Source organism: Bos javanicus, chromosome 7 (genome assembly GCF_032452875.1).
Source record: "Bos javanicus breed banteng chromosome 7, ARS-OSU_banteng_1.0, whole genome shotgun sequence".
NCBI classification, from domain to species: Eukaryota; Metazoa; Chordata; class Mammalia; order Artiodactyla; family Bovidae; genus Bos; species Bos javanicus.
The window spans coordinates 83,700,825-83,724,176 of NC_083874.1; the positions used below are offsets into that span (position 1 = coordinate 83,700,825).

The window sequence follows — 23,352 nt, forward strand, 5'->3', positions numbered from 1 at the left end:
TAGCTCACTTATATTTTACATATTAAAATAAGTCTACTGATAATTATATTTGATTTGGAAATTTCTTCCCCAGCTTAGCCTTACCTTAGGCTGGTAAAATTGCAGTGGGGAAGGAGCAGGCCCTCCCTTAATATTTTCAGAATCTCTCACACATCTAACTATTTTCAAAATTAAAAGAAGTTTAATAAATCATATGTAAATTTAATAAATCATAGATTAAATAAGTGTATATATATACACATATATATTCTCCTACATTTGTAACAATGTGGAAGACTAGGTTTGAATCGAGACTCAGATGCTTCAGACCATAAAACAAAGGGAGGACCCTGGGGAAAAGGACTTCCAACCCACTCTTCTCCATGGCTACCCCAGTGTGAACACTCAAGTTCTGCCTCTATTCCAGTAAACAGATACCCAATGGCCTGTCACTGAGCTGAGGGGTACACACACTAGAGACACAGTCCATTCGTTCCAGGGCAGATAAGGGAGAAGAGGCCTGCACAGGTCTCGAAAGTATGTTAGGCGCCTTTTGAAAGAGTATTCTGGAATCCCGAGTGTGAGCATGGTCCAGGAGAGGGGAATCTGTCTCCAGGTGAGCATGCTCCTTGTGCCCACTGATTCGTTGCCCCACAGAGAGGGCTGATGCCAGAGGAAGACGAGAGCAAGGTCTCCAGGGTGAGGTCCAGAGCAGGGGACCCTCGTGGCAGGGTCAAGGAAGCAACTGGGAAGGGACTTAGGGACCTCCTCTCTCTCATTCCAACTCATCCTCTACTCTTTAGCTGTATTTCAGCCTCTCCAGTTTCAGAGTAGATGAAAGTCTTCCTTGATATTCAAATTGAAATGAGGCACTGGTGACCCTGGATGTGGCAGATATATGGTTGTAGGCTCGTTCTCTTGTGGGGCAATTCTGGGAGTCCTTTGAAAACATCTCATCACTGAGAATTCCCTGCCTCTCGCTTGCCTTCTCTGATGGGTCAGCATGCTTTGCCCCTCAGTTTCCTGTGGGCTACCATGTAGGTGGGTCAGAGGGCTGCTCAGGGTTTTCTACTTAGGTTCCAATTCTTTTAAGATAGCATGGCTGCTTGGTTTGGGGTCATATCTGACCCACAAGAAATCCACACATATCCTTGCCCTACCATTTTCTACAAGTGCAATCTACTCCTGAAAAAACACCTTGGGTTTGCACCATAACACATAGGGGTAGCTTTGGTTACTAGCCTCTTGTCTTTGAAACTCTCCAGGCAGGCATTAAATCACCAGTATGTACATGTATATGAGAAATCAGTACAAAAGAAGACAAAAAAAATATTATATTCCTGCCTGATCTCCCAGTGTCTCTCTTTTTCTTTACTAGTGATAAGGGACTTAATATCCATTATGCTTTTTTTAAAAGGAACTATTTGGAGGAAAAAAGATTGTCTGCTTTTAAAATCTTCCAAGGCTCATGCGTTCTGTATTTGAGAAAGTTTTAAAAATGAAAGTGGGAAAAGAAAGCTGAACCTCAACCAGTAATTCTATTTTCAAACGACAGAACCAAATCATATCCAAAGTCCCTGAAAAACAGAAAATGACCAAAAGGTTCATTTCAAATACACTCGCTGAACCGTTTGAGAATGGCAGGCCATAAACTATATAGCAGAAAGATAGCTGGCAAGAAATATTTTTCTTAAATTCAATCTCTCTGAATAGGAAAGAAAAAGATTATATTCTCAGATAAAAATGTCATTTATATTCTTACAAGACCACACTTAAATAGAAATTGAAATAAGTTGTGTTTCCTATGAGTTTAAAATAGCAATTAAAAAACAAAAGTCCACTAAGACTTAAACTACCCCAAGGAAAGAAGACAATTTCACAACTGTTTTTGATATATGACTATCAACACACAATTTATTAAATACCTTATATGACTTTATAAGTTAAAAAAGTAATTGACAGTACAGGAACTTACCTAAGAAGACTTAAAAGATTTACCAGTTTAATCCTGAGAGAACAATCAGCAATCCTGAGTCAATCTGTCTCTATCAGTTAGGGCAATGTTGATAGTAATGCATTAACATGGAGAAGGAAATGGCAACCCACTCCAGTATTCTTGCCTGGAGATTTCCATGGACAGAGGAAGCCTGGTGGGCTACAGTCCATGGGGTCACAAAGAGTTGGACAAGACTGAATGACTTCACTTACTTACTTTTACATTAACATGGGCATTATGGTATCTTTTACTGAGAGAAAAATGCATGTGGCAAGTTTTACCAAAAAAAAAAAAAAAAAATTCACAGGCGTAGACTTGAAGATATATAAAGAACTTCAACTTAAATGAAGACACAGAAAATGATTCTAGAATACGCTAGCCATATTGTCACCAAAATAATACTTCATTCATTTCTAAGTGGACTCCATTGCTTCTCTATTCAAATATGCTAAATCATTTATACATAGCTTCTTAGAAATTTGGAGTAATTGTTCTGTCTCTAAAAAGACTGATTTGGAGCTGGCCATGAGGGATTTATCTTTATTGTTATACATGCTGTGCTGTGATGTTCTCATTATATATGCAGAACCATTTGGGAAGCATTTTGAAAAAATATTTATTTTTAATATATACCCTGCTTTTCTACAACGCAGTTGAAAAAGCCTGCAATAAAATCTCTACAAATCAAGATAGTTAAAAATAAAAATAGATATCCCAAACTATCCAGTAGACTGAGAGCAACAGGAACTTAGGATGGATACTTACTGGATTTGAACATTAAGTTTGTCTAAGCCACCCAAGCAAAACAGCTTTAATAGCTTTCAGTATCAGATAAGATGGAGCATCTCTGTACCTCAGAAAAGAGAAATATATACTTCCCTGCATTTATATAAAATGTTTAAATAAAAAATTGATGTCCTCATATTCATTCATTCAACAAATATTTATTGTACACCTATGTGTACATTGCAAGATACAAAGGATAAATGGATAAAACAGACATATAATATTAAAGAGACATATAACTGCCAGATAAGGGCAAATAACCCCAACAGGTCTAGTGCAAGAGACAAAACAATTGCCATCATCTCTGTTGTAATACCATGGTTTTCTTAATGTTCCTATTTTAGTAGTCAAAGAATAAGCAAGGGTTTACTGAGCTCTTACTAGTCAGTCATTTCTTCGTTAATTTATCAACTACATTTTGAGTACCTACAACATTCAACGTTCAATTCTAGGCTGTGATCAGGAATCAAGGATAACTCAGGTGTGAAGTGTCTTTAAGCTACCTAGCAAGATGAGAAATACACAAATCAATACAAAGCAAGGTAGACAGAATAAGAAAAAGAGCTATGCGAGGTGGGGCGGGGCGGGCTTTCTTGCTTAAGGAAGGAGTGGGAATCATGGAAGTGCTTCTAGAAGGTCTGGGGCTGGTATTACAGACAAGTCTATGGGGGGAAGGGCTCCGGGCACAGACAGCACACCAGCAAAGGCAGTGAGATAGGCAGTTAAGGAACGTGAAGGATGAATGGCAAGTGGCTCACTTTGATTGATGCATTTGGCGAATAAAGGGGAACATGGAAATAAAGTAGGGAAATGAGTTCAGGGTTAGATTTCAGCAATAGAAGAGGTTTAGCTTATGGAGCTGGTGCCCCTAACTGTGCCTCTTGTGGTGAAAAGCTGGCAAAGGAAACACACAGCTGGACTTGCCCTCAAGGACTTCATAAACTAATGTGTGTGCAGAAAGGCAAATACAAGATGTTTGCATCTAATTATTTTCATGTCCTTTGCTTCTACCACCTAACGTATAAAGAAAGCTCTCTAAAGAAAGCAACGGCCACAGCTCTGGGAAGGGCACATATTTGGAGCCATCTGATCTGTGACAGAATCACCTTTCCCTGGGCATATCTTTTATGTGTGACTAGTGTTCTCAGGACCCATTTCTCCCACAAGGGTAACTCTTGTGGCGCGTTCCTCTCTAAGCGCTGCTGGAGCCTGCCTTGTAATATTACTCTTGAAGGATTCACTGCCTGGGCTGCAAAAACACAGCTCATAAAGCTCTTTAGTTCAGTCTGAAGAGCTGGAACATTAAAGCAAATACAACAGGGAAAAGGCTGCTCTGGACCAAGCTGCTGAGAAGGTAGAGGAAGAAAAGCGGCTCCAAGAAAAAGAGTATGCGGACTGTAAACCACGAATAATGGCGATGCCTCCAGAAGCAGAAGTGGCAAATGACCCTCTAGGTAATCTTGATGGAAAGCATCACTCATTACTCCCTCCCCTCTCAGACAGAGGAGGTCACCAGAGGCAGGGCAACGTTAACATGATCACTGTTTCCAGGAGAACTGTAAATACTGAATTGATGCTCACACACAAGTAGGCATTGGTGGATGTTCATCCTTGTGTGTATTTGCATTAAAACATGTATATGTGCAGGGCTTCCCTGGTGGCTCAGATGGTAAAGAATCTCCCTGCAATGCGGGAGACCTGGGTTCAGTCCCTGGGTTGGGAAGTTCCCCTGGAGGTAGGGCATGGCAACCCACTCCAGCATTCTTGCCTGGACAATCCCCATGGACAGAGGAGCCTGGTGGCCTACAGTCCATAGGGTTTCAGAGTCAGACATGACTGAGTGACTAAGCACATATGCAGATGCAAAGGATCCCTGAAATAACTTTCCATCTCATCCTACCCTTGTTTCCTTCATATTTCCCATTCCTTTGGCAATAACTTCCTCGCCTTCTGAATCTCTACCTCATTTTTTTATTTTTTAATCTGTCCCCTCTCCTTTGCTTACAGAGTCAACTCTCCATCTAAGCTTTAATAGTCACTCTCACTCCCATATCTTCACAGTATTAAAAAAGTTTTTTTAATTATATAACAGTTATCAACTGAATTGACAATCAAAGCACTGACAATCTCTTGGCCATCTGTAAAGGGAGGAAAAAATGGACAGTTTTCTCAAACTTATTTGGCCATAGGACTCTTGTTTGATGACAACTTATTTTTTTGTTATCTTTCTCCACACTAATTTCACAAGCCATTGAAGGCAAACACTGACTTTTAGGGTTAATCTTTGGTCTTGCACAGACCTCAGCATCACGGATGACAGAGAATTAGATGATACATTAATGGGGTAACAGACAAACGGTTTAATATTCACTTACTTGTTTAATGAGTATTTACTGAGTACCTACTATGAACTTTTTAGGCATAGGGAGCAGAGTAAAAAGTAAACAAATCAAGTCCTTGCTCTTAGGAAGCTTATGTTTTAGAGGAGATTAAAAACGATAAAAAATAAATATAAAATATGTCAGGAGGCGAGGAGTGCTAAAAAATAAAGAGGAGTAAAAAGGTTGGAGAGAAGAGGTGGCGAGGAAGTTTTTATAAAATTACATTTTATTCAGGGTAGTTGCAGAAGGGCACTCTGATGAATTACCACTTGTGCAAAGATCTAATCTAAAAGAGAAAGGGAAAGAGTCTTGTAATTCTTCAGGAAGGAGAGGGCAGGTAAGTGAACAGAGAGGCAAAGACCCCAGACTGGAAGCAGGCTTGGCATGTTTGAGGGCAGCAGCGACAGTGTGACCCCTGCTGAATCAGCACTATGGAGGATGGCTGGGGTCAAGGCCAGAGATGGCTGGGAAGAGAATGCACCAATCTCTTTGGGTCGATGCAGCACTTTGGATTTTACTCCAAGTACACTGGGAAACCCTGGAGGGCTTTATACACAGAAACGACGTAGTGTGAATTGCGTTTTACCTGGAGCACTCTAGATGTTGTTTTGAAAAGAGACTAGGGACAAGTGTAGAGACAGCACAATCATTAAGAGTATTTTCTAGTGGATAATGGTGCCTTAGGGAAGAAGTGAAGGTGGAAAGAGGTGATCAGAATCTCATATACAGTCTAAGTAAGTGCAGAGCACACAGAAGACATTGAGTACAGACGACTCATCTAAGGAGCTTTAATGGAAAGCTGACAAATGGAACCAAAGTACTAAAAAGTACTCTCCCTTCCTCTTTTTCTTCCTCTCCTTCTATTTCTCTGTCTCTATCACTGTGTCTGTGTATCTCTCTCTCTTTTCCCCTTCCTTTCTCCCTACCTTTCACCCTACCTACTGGGAAGGTATACACTCTCTATTACAAGATTTCACTTTTTAAATTGAGGCCTTTAACCTTCCTATTCTCTCTGTTGCAAAATCCGCTCAGATAAAATCAGTATTTATTTTAGTACCAATTTATTCTATAATGACTAAAGAAAAAGTATTTCAAAAACTACTCAGAAATAATAATGAGAATTTATAAACATACATACTTCTAATTGTCCACAACACTTTTACATCTGTTAAATTGTCTGGGCATCATTAACCTGGACCTAAAGGTAGGCAAAGGGCCCAGTTATTTCTATTTTACAAAGGAAGAAACTAAGGCTTAGCATAATCATTATTTCAAATTGATATGACTTGTTAATAACATAGAAAGAATTTAAATTTGAGTCTCTCCTACATTTAAGTTCTTAACCTCCTTAACAATCATGCTTTTGTTATTCAAATAAACTATACTCTTTTCATTTTACAAGAGTCAAAAGCAATTCCTTTACCTACCACTGAAAGAGTCTTTGTCAATATTGTTGGGGGAACAATACCCATTTAGAAATGCTTCAGTTTAAGATGCATCTTATAAAATGATTAAAACTTTCAGAATATCTAAGAACAATTTACTTCCAAGGAATATATTGCCTCAAATTTCTATAAACTGTAGCATGATTGCAAAATCAATTTGGAATCACTAAAGCAAAATCGATCAAGTTATATGCTAAAACTGATGTCAGAAAATATCCACTCAAAGCAATTCTGATTTCCGGATTTCCCATTAAAATGCAAATAATGTCTTCTTTTTCAAAATCATATATTTTAGTATGTAATTATACTTGTCTTGACTTATGTATTACTTCTGTTATAATGTTTTCCTTAAAATATATTGTACTATATTATTAAGACTCAGCTAATGTGAAAGATAAAGTGATCATTGCTGCTGTTTAGTTGCTAAGTCATATCCAACTCTTTTGCGACCCCGTGGACTGTAGCCCACCAGGATCCTCTGTCCATGGGATTTCCCAGGCAAGAATACTAGAGAAAGTTGTCATTTCCTTCTCCAGGAGATCTTCCTGACTCAGGGATTGAACCCACACCTCCAGCACTGGGAGGTAGATTCTTTACCACTGAGCCACCAGGAAAGTCCCCATTGATTATATATGCATATGCATATGTGTATATAATACTTTTTTTAAAATTCCTAATATTTTTAATTAATTGACACACTTCTAATTAACTACATGAGTTGAGGAGATCACAAATGACATTTTAAAAGATTTTGAACTGAATGAAAATTAAAACATAGCATCTCAAAATTGGTGGGATAGAACTTAGAAGAAAATTTATAGCAGTAACTGTGTACATTAGAAAAGAAGAAAGTTCTCAAATAAGTTATCTAAAATTTCCTCCTAAATAAGCTAGAAAAAGAAGTGTAATCCAAATGATAAGAAGAAAGTAAATAATAAGGATAAGACCAGAAATCAATGAAATAGAAAACAGAGAAATTTTTTGAACCTAAGAAATATGTCCTTTCTTAAGATCAATTTTAAAAACTGATGAATCCGATAATACGTTTTTTGTTTAAAATTCTAGATTCTGTCTTAATGATACTGTTAAAGGCCAGAAACAAACATCATTAACAAGGCATAATGAAAAATATAACCATATATTATACTGGCAAGTTCATGACATGAAATTAAGTACAAACAATAATTAAAATGCCATTTAAATTAGTTAGAAACCAAGTATTTACAACCTCAGTGTCAGCCACTTGAAATAATTTTCCAAATCTGATTGTTGTTCAGCTCCTCTCAACTCCTCATTACCACCTCAGTCCTAACCACCAACATCTTGCCTCCAACAAAGCCTGTTCTTCACCAGTGGTCAGAGTCATTCTCCAAACAAATGAATTAATGTACTCTTTTAATCTCAACCCTCCAAAGATTTTTTCCATAATTTCAATACCACAAAAAGTCTAGTCTATGGCTCAAAAGGCGCTACCCTGATCTAGCACCAGTCCAGTGCTGCCTTTCTGCCTCCCCTTCTCATCATTCATTGTGCTCCAAGAACACACCCCTCTTAGGACCAAGCACTTGCTACTCCCTCTGGTTTACTTGGCTGACCCCCGAGTTCATCATACTCAAGTATCACTTTCTGGGAGAAAATTTTGGCCATGCTCTAAAATATCACTCAAAAACCTCTGCTCTTTAGACCTTATCCTTATAATATATATCATTGCTGTTGTTGACATTACATGTTACTATACATTACTATGGAGAAGGCAATGGCACCCCACTCTAGTACTCTTGCTTGGAGAATCCCATGGATGGAGGAGCCTGGTAGGCTGCAGTCCATGGGGTTGCTAAGAGTCAGACACTACTGAGCAACTTCACTTTCACTTTTCACTTTCATGCATTGGAGAAGGAAATGGCAACCCACTCCAGTGTTTTTACCTGGAGAATCCCAGGGATGGGGGAGCCTGGTGGGCTGCTGTCTATGGGGTTGCACAGAGTCGGACACGACTGAAGTGACTTAGCAACAGCATACATTACTATATATTATATAATATATATTTTATAATTAAACTTCTATTAAAATAATTAAAGATTCAAATGTATTTATAAAAAATCATGCAGAAAATACTGTGTACATTTTACTCAGTTCTCCACAATGGCTAACAATTTACAAAGCTGTAATATAAAAGCACAATTAAAATATTCAGATTTTACCAGTTTTACTTAATACGCATTTGTGTGTGTGTGTGTGTGTGTGTGTATATAAAAGTAATTCTGCACAATTTTATCACATAGGTAGGTGTGTGTATCTATCATTCTATTCAATACATAGAATAGTTCCAACACTGCAAGGATACCTCATGCTGTCCTTTTAAGACCACCTCACTTTCCTCTATTCCCTCCCTAACTTGAAAATCTATTCTCCTTTTCCAAAATTTTGTCATTTCAAAATGTTATATTTGGAATCATCCTATAGGTATCCTCTTGGAATTGGCATTTTCCCCCACTCAGCTTAATTTCCAAGAGATTTACTTAAGTTGTGTTTATCAACTGTTCCTTCCTTTTCATTTCTGAATACTAAGCATTTCATGGTATGCATATACCAGTTTAGCCATTCACCTATTGAAGGATATCTGGGCCAATTTAAGGTTTTGGTTATTACCAATAAAGCTGCTATGAATATGCACATACAGACATTTGTGTGAATTTAAGGTTTCATCCACTGATCTCCAGTAGCATATTGGGCACCTACCGACTTGGGGAGTTCATCTTTCAGTGTCCTATCTTTTTGCCTTTTCATACTGTTCATGGGGTTTTCAGGTCAGGAATACTCAAGTGGTTTGCCATTCCCTTCTCCAGTGGACCACATTTTGTCAGAACTCTCCACCATGACCCGTCCGTCTTGGGTGGCCCTACATGGCATGGCTCATAGTTTCATTAAGTTAGACCAGGCTGTGGTCCATGTGATTAGATTGGTTCTGCTGCTGCTGCTAAGTTGCTTTAGTCGAGTCCAACTCTGTGCAACCCCATAGATGGCAGCCCACCAGGCTCCCCCATCCCTGGGATTCTCCAGGCAAGAACACTGGAGTGGGTTGCCATTTCCTTCTCCAATGCATGAAAGTGAAAAGTCAAAGTGAAGTCGCTCAGTTGTGTCTGACTCTTTGCGACTCCATGGACTGCAGCCTTCCAGGCTCCTCCATCCATGGGATTCTCCAAGCAAGAGTACTAGAGTGGGGTGCCATATCCTTCTCCAGACTGAGGGGGATACTGGATGGCAATTAGATGGAGAAACAGTGGAAACAGTGGCTGACTTTATTTTTCTGGGCTCCAAAATCACTGCAGATGGTGACTGCAGCCATAAAACAAAAAGACGCTTGCTCCTTGGAAGAAAAGTTATGACCAACCTAGACAGCATATTGAAAAGCAGAGACATTATTTTGCCAACAAAGGTCCATCTAGTCAAGGCTATGGTTTTTTCAGTAGTCATGTATGGATGTGAGAGTTGGACCATAAAGAAAGCTGAGTGCCAAAGAATTGATGCTTTTGAACAGTGGTGTTGGAGAAGACTTTTGAGAGTCCCTTGGACTGCAAGGAGATCCAATCAGTCCATCCTAAAGGAAATTAGTCCTGAATATTCACTGGAAGGACTGATGCTGAAGCTGAAACTCCAATACTCTGGCCACCTGATGCTAAGAGCTGACTCATTGGAAAAGACCCTGATGCTGGGAAAGATTGAGGGCAGGAGGAGAAGGGGATGACAGAGGACGAGATGGTTGGATGGCATGACCAACTTAATGGACATGAGTCTGAATAAACTCCAGGAGTTGGTGATAAGACAGGGAGGCCTGGCATGCTGCAGTCCATGCGGTTGCAAAGAGTCGGATATGACTGACCGACTGAACTGAACTGAAGGTTTCATCTCTCTGGGATAAATGCTCAGAAGTACAACTACTGAGCCATATGGTAAATGCCTATATTCTATTTTTTTAATTATTTTTTTTTCCTATTAGAATGGAAGTCCTATGACACCAGGGACTTGGTTATTTCAGTATCTTCTCCTTGTTCCTGGTACACAGCACCTGTGAAACCCTTATAGTTTCCTGGGTGTTAGGACTGTCTTTTGTTCTAATGAGGCAAGACTAGGTGGTCCCTTGGATGACGGATGATTACATAAACACCAAACTATGATTAGAAGCTTGATATTTTTAGCATTGCCCTCCGTGCTGGGACAAGGGCTGAAAGTAGAATTAATGACCGAGCATGCTGACATGAGGAAGCCCCCATAAAAATCCCCAAGGTTCAGGGCTCAGAGAACTTCCAGTTTGGGGAACATATCTAACTGGGAAGGTGACATAGCCCAATTTACAGAGAGAAGCTGCTGTGCTCAGGGCCCTCATAGACCTCGCCCATATATCTCTTCACCTAGTCTTTCGCCTGTATCCTTTATCACACCCTCTAATAATTTTGCTTACATACTTAATGCTTGCTTACATTGACTCATTAGGAATGAGTACCAGCTCTGTGGCTCTGCCGTCAGTTTCACCTTGAGAATCTCACTAGAGGGTTGGCTGCTTTTTCCTCTGGTGACCCAGGCACCAGAAACTGCACGTGGTCTGAGGAACCATGGTCTGATCTTATTTAACATACGTTGGTTCAAAATTTACGGTTTCCTGACAATCAAATTTCTTTTAATAGGTAACAGGAAAAGCTGTTTATCTGTCACTTAGAGATTTTCAAATATTTTGAGTTTGATAATATCTGAATATTTCATGGCAAAATTAATGTTGATGTAAGCAAGTGTGTTCCTGAGATCTGTGCAAATTAAGAGAACTATAAGAGGGAACATCACATTTGCAGCAAAATTCGACAGAAGTTGTTGCAACCTGGAGACCTACTACGTTCCACTGGTATCTGGAGTGGGGTGGGGGCAGTCTTGTGGTACCGAGCTCTCAACCTGTGGGATCTGACGATATCTTCAGATACACAAGGATAACAATCACCACCGCTTGAGATGAACAGAACAAAACTGTTGGTTGCCAGAGGCAGCGGGGTGGAGGAGAGGGTGAAATGTATCAAGGGAGGGTCAAAAGATAAATAAATGCTGGGGATGTCATGCAGAGCATGATGGCTACAGTTTTAATGCTGTATTCCATATTTAAAGGTTGCTAAGAGTAGATTAGCATCCCCCTGGAGAAGGAAATGGCAACCCACTCCAGTACTCTTGCCTGGAGAATCCCATGGATGGAGGAGCCTGGTGGGCTACAGTCCATGGGATCGCAAAGAGTCGGACATGACTGAGTGACTTCCCTTCCCTTTAAGAGTAGGTTTCAAAAGTTTTCATCACAAGAAAAAAAATGGTGTATACCTGATATGAATATACTGTTATCCATCCATTGTATCTCAATTAAAAATAGAAAGAAAGGAGCAGTTAGGGCAGGAGGTTGAGTGGTTACGTCCATAAAGAGACGTGTGAGGCTGTGGGAAAAGTCCTGTGACCCTCCAGTCCCAGGGAACATGGTCGAACCCAATGTCCTTAAAATGGCTCATCTCGGTCTGACGGTTCCTCAGACCGTGTGCAGTTTCAGGTACCCGGGTTGCCAGAGGAAAAAGCAGCTGGCCCCTTAGCAACATTTTAAAGGCGGAACCAGTGGCAAAGCCAGGGAGCTTGTACTCGTTCCTAAGCATGTGGCAGCCTGAAGAATAGTAAGTAAGCTTTCAGAAATCACTTGTCAAATCCATAAATAAACAAACTCCTAGCCTGAGTGAGGAAGAATTCAGGGGCGAGTGAGGCCCCACCGGGGCAAATGCCATTGGAAAAGGGTAGTTAAGGGCAACAGGAATTCAGAAATCAAAGTTAACATCCTTATAAGCTGACAGGCCTGGGAAATTTGGATTGCATGCAACAGATTTCTTTTTGAAGCTGTATTTGTGGTACTATCTCTATTACTAGAGAGATTCTTTATAAAATCATAAGTGAATCTGTTTTAGGTCACATCTATTAGCATAAATACATCACCTTCATGAGTCTAATCTTTCTGGCAAATTTTGCTTAACAGATTTTTGTTCAGAATTATGGTTTCCTGACAATCAAATTTCTTTCAATAGTTAACAGGAAAAAAATGTTTGACTGTCATATAAAGTAGTGATTTTCAAATATTTTGAATTCAATAATATCTGAAAATTTCATGGCAAAAAATCCCAGATTATGTCTATATTTGAATAGTGTTTCAGTGCAAATATCTATTGCATTTCTCTGCCAGGACAGTGCTCTTTGTGAGTCTTCTAAAAAGACTAAAAACAAGAAAATGAAAATGCCTTGGAACTCTGACTACTGCAGATGGATTAAGGGATAACATATTTTAAGAACAGTAAGTTAATGTCTTCCTTTGGCCTGATTCTTTCAATCAGTTGAGGGTTCTTGCTGTAAGATGATTTTCTATATATTAAGTAAAAGTTGAAAGACAAAAATTCAGTAAGGTTGCCTGATTATCCATTTACTGTGCAGGTATATTTGTTTATCCTAAACTCTGTTTCTTTTTGAGTATTCCTCTGCCTGGTATCTTTAAGACATAGTAATTCTTCACAGTATGGTTCTAGAACACTGATTCCCAGACTTGGCTGCACATTAGAATCATCTTGGGAGGTTTTTAAAACTCCTAATGCCTAGACCATACCCCAGACCAATTAAATCAGAATCTCTGGGGTGGAAGTCAGGCATCAGTATTTTTCATAAGTCCCCAGGTGAGTCTAATGTGCAACCAAGGTGAGAACCAGTGTTCTAGAATCATTTGTGTCAGTTTCACTAGGGTAATTGTTAATAGACAGACCTGGGTACAAAATTACTTCTATTAAACTGGAATCTCTATGGATGAGCAAGAGGAATTTGAATATATTTCTGTACTCCTTGACGATTCATATGCACACTGAGTTTTGCAAACCTTTGGCTTATTGAGTTAAGGGGCTAACGTTGACTTGTGAAGTCCTCAGTGAACAGAAAAATCTGAATTCTCAATCTGTAGTCAGAACTCTTTTGGGGTTGGAGGCAAGTCGATTTTGGAAGTTTACTTAGAGGTCTTTATCTAGCATTGTAATTCTATAGCTTGCAGGTGTCAGTAATATCTTCAGGTTAAGTTTCCACACAGTTTTGAAGTGAATACTTTATTAGGACAAATTGATCCTCTAGTGGGCAAGCTAAAATAAAGAGGCCATGAAGCTAAAATTAGAAAGAGTAATTTAACAAAATAATAATTACCTATTAGAATTAAGGATGTAAGAGGAATTTAAAATAGAAAAGGATAAAGCTTCAATTCAGCCTTCCCCCTGAGCCACAACTCATTTTTTTACAATTGAAAAAACTTTAAGAGAAGGGAAAAATTAAAGACCAATAGGACAAAGCATTATATTTTAAAATATTCATCCATTTGGAATATGCTACCCTTTAAGATATGTAAAGTATGTTCTAAAACTTCTCATATGGTTCTAACAAATATCCTACTTAGTGAAGCAGGACAAAAGATGATCAATTCTACTTTTTATAGACATGTTATTTCCGGCACCTAATACAGTATGAAGTTCTCTGTGTCTATTGAGTTGAACTGAATCATAAGAAAGCTGAAGCAAAGAAACATTAAATGCTGAGTCTTCATAAATTGATCAAAATAAAACTGCATCAGAAACCCAGGTCTAATCCAGAATTCTCTCCCTGAAAACAAGCTTCTTCCCAAACAATATGGAAATTACAGGTCATTCTTTTAGCCAGTAGTCCTGAAGCTTGATTCACTTAAGGATCATATGGAAGCTTTTACCTGTATCCGGGATATCGACCAAAGACTGTGATTCAATAGAGCTGAAGAGGGATGAGGTTGTGTTTGTTTAACAAGCACTACCTGTCAGAAACCATATGTAATTGCCAAATATGTAATTAATCCAGTTAACAATGATTGTCAAGACAGCAAATACCATTGCTAATTCTGAGAAAAGTGAAACATATGTTAAAAAAGTAAAATGACTCAGGTCACCAATAAGTATCTGTTGAATGTATGAATCTACTAGTCAATAGTATAAAATTAAGACCAAACTGGCTTACAACATTTTGCATAACATACAAAGAGGAAAAGGCTTCCCTGGTGGCTCAGCAGTAGAGAATTCACCTGCAACTCAGGAGCCACAGGAGATGTGGGTTCAATTCCAAGTTCAGGAAGATCTTCTGGAGGAGGACATGGCAACCCACTCCAGTATTCTTGCCTGGAGAATCCCACGGACAGGCTACAGTCCATAGGGTTGCAAAGAGTCAGACACAACAGAATCTACTTAGCACACATACACAAAGAGGAAAGTTTTAGATTCTGTGGTGTTTTCTGGTCAACTTCCTCAGTTTGAAAAGGGATTCAAGATTATATTGAGCTAATCTGATAACAAGGGCCTGCTTTAACTTTTCTTTTTTTTTTTAGGGCTTGGTGGGCACCTAGATCAACTCTTCTTCCTCAAAAAATAGGAACCAAGAAAACATGTTTTTTTTTTTTTAATTTTATTTTATTTTTAAACTTTACTATATTGTATTAGTTTTGCCAAATATCAAAATGAATCCGCCACAGGTATACCTGTGTTCCCCATCCTGAACCCTCCTCCCTCCTCCCTCCCCATACCCTCCCTCTGTTCTTTTAAAAGAAACTCAAGGTTTCAAAGCTGTGCACAGGTACGGACGAATTCAGAGAATGCCTTCAGTGGTAAGATGGGCAAAGTATTCTGAGAATAAAGAAAGAGTTCTCCCCTAAGGCATTAGATTTATAACTAGGCAACAAGTAAAATATGATTACTTCTAGCCAGACCAAAATGCAGTTCTCACCAGAAAAGTGCTTGCTTAAAAATGTCTTCCAAAATTTCAACTTCTAGACATTCTGGTATTCATTTTATCCTATAATTTACATCTTATAATTTACACACACACACATATACATACAAACATAAATATATATATACACACATGCATATATATGTATATGTAAACGTTAACATATGATATTTTAAAAACATAATTTGACAATTCTATATTAAAAACCAATATTAATCAATATGTCTTCTAAAGTTATAACCTCACGCTATTTTCATTATCAAAAAAGCATTTGTAATGGCTAAAATACAAAACGCTGACAACAAGCAATGCTTGAGAGAGAAGGAAGCTCTCAATCGTTGCTGACAAGCATACAAAATATCACAGCCTCTGTGGAAGGCAAGAGGGCAGTTTCTGACAAAACTAAATGCACTCTTACCATAAGAATTGCACTCCTAGGTCTTTAGTCAAGGAAAGACATGAAAACTCAAGTCCACACAAAAACCTGCATATGAATGTATACAGCAGCTTTATTCGTAATTGCCAAAAGGAGAATAACTATTAATAAAGTGTGCTTTAATAGGTGAATGAATGAACACACTGTAGTACATCCATAAAGTGGAATAGTCACTGGTTAAAAGCAAAAGAGCTATCAAGTCACAAAAGAAAATGGAGGAAACTTAAATACGTATTGCTAAGTAAAACAAGTTAGTCTGAAAAGCCTACATACTATACGATTCCAGCTACACACTGTAGAATTCCAACTGTGTGGCGTTTTGGAAAAGGCAAGATAACAGAGTTAAAAAAAAAAAAAAAATGAGTGATTGCCAGGGGTTTGGAGTAAGGAGAGAGGAATGAATAAACAGAGCACAGAGATTTTTAGGTTAGTGAAACTATTCTGTATAAGGCTTTGGAGGACACATGGTATGCATTTTTTAAAATCCATAGAACTGTACAATACAAACAGAAAATCCTAATGTAAACTATGGACTTTACTTAATATATTAATATCCATTCATCAATTTCAACAAAGTATTAAAAAGTGTTAATCACTCAGTTGTTGCTGACTCTTTGTGCCTGCATGAACTGCAGTCTGCCAGGCTCTTCTGTCCAGGGAATTCTCTAGGCAAGAATACAGGAATGGGTTACCATGCCTTTCTCCAGGGGATCTTCCCAATCCAGGGTTCGAACCTGAGTCTCCTGCATTGTAGGCAGATTCTTTACCATCTGAGCCACCGGGGAAGCCAAAAAGGAATTTGGGAGGGCTTCCCCAGTGGCTCAGATGGTTAAGTGTCTGCCTATAACATGGGAGACTGGGTTCAATCCCTGGGTTGGGAAGATCTCCTGGAGAAGGAAATGGCAACCCACTCCAGTATTCTTGCCTGGAAAATCCCATGGACAGAGGAACCTGGTAGGCTACAGTCCATGGGGTCGCAAAGAGTCAGACACAACTGAGTGATATTTACTTTACTTTATAGGGAAAGTGAAGAGGAACTAAAAAGCCTCTTGATGAAAGTGAAAGAGGAGAGTGAAAAAGTTGGCTTAAAGCTCAACATTCAGAAAACGAAGATCATGGCATCCGGTCCCATCACTTCATGGGAAATAGATGGGGAAACAGTGGAAATAGTGTCAGACTATTTTTTTGGGCTCCAAAATCACTGCAGATGGTGATTGTAGCCATGAAATTAAAAGACGCTTACTCCTTAGAAGGAAAGTTGTGACCAACCTAGATAGCATATTCAAAAGCAGAGACATTACTTTGCCAACAAAGGTCCGTCCAGTCAAGGCTATGGTTTTTCCTGTGGTCATGTATGGATGTGAGAGTTGGACTGTGAAGAAAGCTGAGTGCCAAAGATTGGATGCTTTTGAACTGTGGTGTTGGAGAAGACTCTTGAGAGTCCCTTGGACTGCAAGGAGATCCAACCAGTCCATTCTGAAAGAGATCAGCCCTGGGATTTCTTTGGAAGGAATGATGCTGAAGCTGAAACTCCAGTACTTTGGCCACCTCATGTGAAGAGTTGACTCACTGGAAAAGACTTTGATGCTGGGAGGGATGAGGGGCAAGAGGAGAAGGGGACGACAGAGGATGAGATGGCTGGATGGCATCACTGACTCAATGGACATGAGTCTGAGTGAAGTCCAGGAGTTGGTGATGGACAGGGTGGCCTGGCATGCTGCGATTCATGGGGTCGCAAAGAGTCGGACACGACTGAGCGACTGAACTGATGGGGATCAAACCTGTATCTTCTCCATTGCAGGTGAATTCTTTTTGGACTGAGCCACCAAGCAAAACCTCATGGCTCAAATATACCATATTAATGTAAGAATTTAGTATCAGAGAAGACTACAGAGGAGGAGGGATATTTGGGAACTCTCTGTACTCTCTGCTCAGATTTTCTGCAAATCTAGAACTGTTCTTAAAGCCAAAATCTAATTTAAAAAAGATGCATATATAATATTAATGCTAGCTCTAGAAACCTTTCTTCTAATTTGTAACACAGTGACAAAATAGTTGCTACACTAAACTATGTATTTCTTACTCCTGTATCATAAAACTTAAAATTCTTCAGCTATTAAGCTATATTCCCAAAGACATTTATTTCACAATCTGTCACACAGAACTAAATTAATAAGCCCTCCTATATATGGATGTCTGAAGAATTGTTTTCAATTGTTTTCCCAAATGAAATGTTCGTATTATGTTGGTCCATCTTTCATTTTCATTGATTTTCAATATAGCTTTTATTAGCCAAAACATAATAAATATTTTGCCTATAATGCATGGTTATGTAACTGAAAGCAGAATTGCTACCTTAACGTACAAGATGACCAGGTTTAGCTATTGAAAGTCTTGTGCAGTATTTCTCAAGCTTCAACATGTGTGGGAATCAACTGGGGATGGGATCATTTTGAAATACAGTTTCTGATTTAGTTGGTGTGAGGTGGCACCTGGCAATCTTCATTCCCAAGAAGCTTCCAGGCAATGCTGACGCATGACTACACTTTGAATAGCAAAGTTCTAGGCCATAAAACTCTTACCACTGTGAAAAACACACTTAATACCCTAGCAGTTCTTGCAAGGAAGTAAAGAGTTGCTTTGTTTGTTTGTCTGTTTATCCCACTTGAAAAAGCTCTCAGGGATTCCAGCACTTCTAAATTTGCTTTCCCAATATATAATCCATTTCAATTTTATCTATAACCTATGTACAGCTCTATACAGTCAGCAAAAAACAAGACCAGGAGCTGACTGTGGCTCAGACCATGAACTCCTTATTGCCAAATTCAGACTTAAATTGAAGAAAGTAGGGAAAACCACTAGACCATTCAGGTATGATCTAAATCAAATCCCTTATGATTATACAGTGGAAGTGAGAAATAGATTTAAGCGCCTAGATCTGATAGATAGAGTGCCTGATGAACTATGGAATGAGGTTTGTGACACTGTACAGGAGACAGGGATCAAGACCATCCCCATGGAAAAGAAATGCAAAAAAGCAAAATGGCTGTATGGGGAGGCCTTACAAATAGCTGTGAAAAGAAGAGAAGCGAAAAGCAAAGGAGAAAAGGAAACATATATAAACATCTGAATGCAGAGTTCCAAAGAATAGCAAGGAGAGATAAGAAAGCCTTCCTCAGTGATCAATGCAAAGAAATAGAGGAAAACAACAGAATGGGAAAGACTAGGGATCTCTTCAAGAAAATCAGAGATACCAAAGGAACATTTTATGCAAAGATGGGCTCGATAAAGGACAGAAATGGTATGGACCTAACAGAAGCAGAAAACATTAAGAAGAGATGGCAAGAATACACAGAAGAACTGTACAAAAAAGATCTTCACGACCCAGATAATCATGATGGTGTGATCACTCACCTAGAGCCAGACATCCTGGAATGTGCAGTAAAGTGGGCCTTAGAAAGCATCACTACAAACAAAGCTAGTGGAGGTAATAGAATTCCAGTTGAGCTATTCCAAATCCTGAAAGATGATGCTGTGAAAGTGCTGCACTCAATATGCCAGCAAATTTGGAAAACTCAGCAGTGGCCAGAGGACTGGAAAAGGTCAATTTTCATTCCAATCCCAAAGAAAGGCAAGGCCAAAGAATGCTCAAACTACTGCACAATTGCACTCATCTCACACGCTAGGAAAGTAATGCTCAAAATTCTCCAAGCCAGGCTTCAGCAATATGTGAACCGTAAACTTCCAGATGTTCAAGCTGGTTTTAGAAAAGGCAGAGGAACCAGAGGTCAAATTGCCAACATTTGCTGGATCATCGAAAAAGCAAGAGAGTTCCAGAAAAGCATCTATTTCTGCTTTATTGACTATGCCAAAGCCTTTGACTGTGTGCATCACAATAAACTGTGGAAAATTCTGAAAGAGATGGGAATACCAGACCACCTGATCTGCCTCTTGAGAAATGTGTATGCAGGTCAGGAAGCAACAGTTAGAACTGGACATGGAACAACAGACTGGTTCCAAATAGGAAAAGGAGTTCGTCAAGGCTGTATATTGTCACCCTGTTTATTTAACTTATATGCAGAGTACACCATGAGAAACGCTGGACTGGAAGAAACACAAGCTGGAATCAAGATTGCCCAGAGAAATATCAATAACCTCAGATATGCAGATGACACCACCCGTATGGTAGAAAGTGAAGAGGAACTCAAAAGCTTCTTGATGAAAGTGAAAGTGGAGAGTGAAAAAGTTGGCTTAAAGCTCAACATTCAGAAAACGAAGATCATGGCATCCGGTCCCATCACTTCATGGGAAATAGATGGGGAAACAGTGGAAACAGTGTCAGACTTTATTTTTCTGGGCTCCAAAATCACTGCAGATGGTGACTGTAGCCATGAAATTAAAAGACGCTTACTCCTTGGAAGGAAAGTTATGACCAACCTAGATAGCATATTCAAAAGCAGAGACATTACTTTGCCAACAAAGATTGGTCTAGTCAAGGCTATGGTTTTTCCTGTGGTCATGTATGGTTGTGAGAGTTGGACTGTGAAGAAGGCTGAGCGCCGAAGAATTGATGCTTTTGAACTGTGGTGTTGGAGAAGACTCTTGAGAGTCCCTTGGACTGCATGGAGATCCAACCACTCCGTTCTGAAGGAGATCGGCCCAGGATTTCTCTGGAAGGAATGATGCTGAAGCTGAAACTCCAGTACTTTGGCCACCTCATGGGAAGAGTTGACTTATTGGAAAAGACTCTGATGCTGGGAGGGATTGGGGGCAAGAGGAGAAGGGGACGACAGAGGATGAGATGGCTGGATGGTATCACTGACTCGTTGGACGTGAGTCTGAGTGAACTCCGGGAGTTGGTGATGGACAGGGAGGCCTGGCATGCTGCGATTCATGGGGTCACAAAGGGTCAGACACAACTGAGCGACTGATCTGATCTGATGGACAGTAAGCAAGCTACCATTTAACCATAATATTCTTCTATCCTGTATGAACCAAAGATCATTTATTTCTAGTTTGACTCCTGTATTTCTATGTCTTTAAGCACAGAAAGGTCAAGTGACTGGCTCCACTTATCCAGTAACTTAGAGATCAGGTCTCAAATCCAGGTCTCTGATTCCAAATCCAGTCCTTTTCCCCTCCATTCTCTGCTGCTTCTAATAATGACACACTTCAGAGAAGAGGCACCAGTTTGTTTAGCTCACAAAATCCCAGTTCTAAATTGAATTCCTCAGCCTCCAGTTTCCCATAAACCTTAAGCATGTGTTTAAGGTCTTACAGGACCTGAGTCTTGAAACATAAGGTATTGATCAGAGGGAGGGGAATGAGGGGATGGCAAGTGGCCTAGAGTGGGCAATGAATACATGAGCCAGGAATACTACAGTGATGATTAAGACCATGGTATGAGGAATGAGTTAGGAAAAATTGAGTCTGTCAGCCAGAGCCAGATTTTCAACCACCAGCAAAAAATTATAGAGTGCACCCTGGCTCTGAGACTTTAGGAACATTGTGTACTTCTCTGGAGACTTGCAAGGGCCAGGAACATGTGGAAATTCTGTAGAGGCCTGTTATAATACAGCTTATTATAAAATGTACACTGCGTGTAACTGGGTTCAGTCACCAACAAGGAATGAGAAGCTGGGGATTTTTCTCAGGCTGAGTTCAAAGTCACCATGGCTGATTTTTCCTTGTTATAGAATCACTGCTCAGGATTTACACATGCCTATCACAAAACATCTCTGGAAAGACAGGGATTTGAGCCCAGAATGTTGACTGCCTTGACATTCACCTGTTCACCTAAAGAGGATATTACTTATCCTACTTATTTCCAAAGATTTGTGACCTAGTGTCAGAGCAGTATCCAGAGTTTCCTCAGTCTGGCCACCCCACCTGAGCCCCTCAATTAAGGGCTGCCTGCATGGAGCACACACACCACAGCAGAATGCCCCCTTGAAATGAGAACAAAGTTTTCATAATGGGATATTGCCCAGTGTCTAGAGGCAGGGTTTGCACCTAAGGGCATAACATCTGAACTATTTTTTTTTTTTCCCTATGCAATAGGCTTCTAAGACAAAGAGGGTGAGAGTATAAAAATGCTAACATGTGAGATGGAAGAAACTGGCTTATAGAAAGGACAGAGTGGGCAGTTTTCTCTTTTAGGTATCTTCTCTGAACCCAAACAGAAAAATGTCTGGGAAGCTTGAGGACTGTAGCTTTAGGACACATGTGAAAGAAAGACATAGATATCAGATCAATATAAAAGCAGCATTTTGCAAGTATGGCTGAGCGACAGTGAAAAGGGCTGATAGAAGATTGCTAGCCTCCCACACCCTTGGGAGAATAGAAACAGTCTAGGGATAAGTCCTCAGCTGGGGATATGGTGTATCCAGTGGGAAAGAAGCAGGCTCAAAGATTCTATCATTCTACTGCAAACAAGAATGATAATGACTTGCATACTTTGCAATCAATGATAATAAAAGCACAAAGACCGTGGATGACTTACTGTGCTGACAGTGAATCCCATTAAATCCTCGGGGACATTTACAAACATAGCCTATGAATGTATCTCCTCGGTACGCTTCACTTATTTCGCAGGTTCCTCCATTATGGCATGGATTAGGAGTGCAGGGACCTGAAAGACAGAAAGCAATATTGCTGCATGATACATATGCTTTAAAGTAGACACTGGGTGAACATTTTGCAATTAACAATTTTACAGAGAAAGTGTTCTGGATATTAGTGCTACAGGAAATGCAGAAGCTGTGAGGGCTCTGGAGACCAACGGCCTGGGCTTGAATACTGGTTTCACCACTTTCTAGCCATGTGGCCTTGGATGATTTATTTAACCTCTCTTTACCTCAGTATCATCTTCTGTGAAATGTCAATACTATAATAATACAATCTACCTCAAAAGGCAATGACAGAGACGAAAAGAATTCATACATATAAAATAGCCTGAACACATACATATCAAACATTCAAAAAGTATTAGCACTAAGTAAAACATTGCTACTAAGGTTCCAGATTATAAAATCTCCTCTGCATGTTTAAAATGCAATGCTGCTAAGTCACTTCAGTCGTGTCCGACTCTGTTCAACCCCATAGACGGCAGCCCACCAGGCTCCCCTATCCCTGGGATTCTCCAGACAAGAACACTGGAGTGGGTTGCCATTTCCTTCTCCAGTTTAAAATGCAATACTGAATGGCAATTTCTAGAGTTAAGAACATGCAAGAGCTCTTGTGCCCTGCTGGTGAAAGTAGCATAAACTTAAAAGTCATTGTAACTACATAGGCCAAGTGAAGTGGATGGTTGGTTGCAATACTTTTATTGACTATTTTGAGTTTGTGGTGGGGCATACTTCAAGAGAACTTCAATTTTTGCCAATGAATAGGAAGTAGCTCATTGAAAGCTGCAAAGATAGAGAAGAGACAGAGAGTTATTTTTGAGCCTTGAAAAAGTAACTTCACCAGAATGACTGGTACCTGGTACCT

General features: G+C 39.6%; 1 protein-coding gene across 2 annotated transcripts in view; it reads right to left on the bottom strand.

Moving 5' to 3' along the window:
- Positions 1–23,352, bottom strand: part of EDIL3 (EGF like repeats and discoidin domains 3) — a 484,817-nt gene that overhangs the window by 254,317 nt on the left and 207,148 nt on the right. For both annotated transcript variants that reach the window (XM_061424341.1, XM_061424340.1), the window contains one exon: positions 22,364–22,492. In XM_061424341.1, the coding sequence (XP_061280325.1) occupies positions 22,364–22,492 (129 nt within the window). The remainder of the gene's footprint in view (positions 1–22,363; positions 22,493–23,352) is intronic.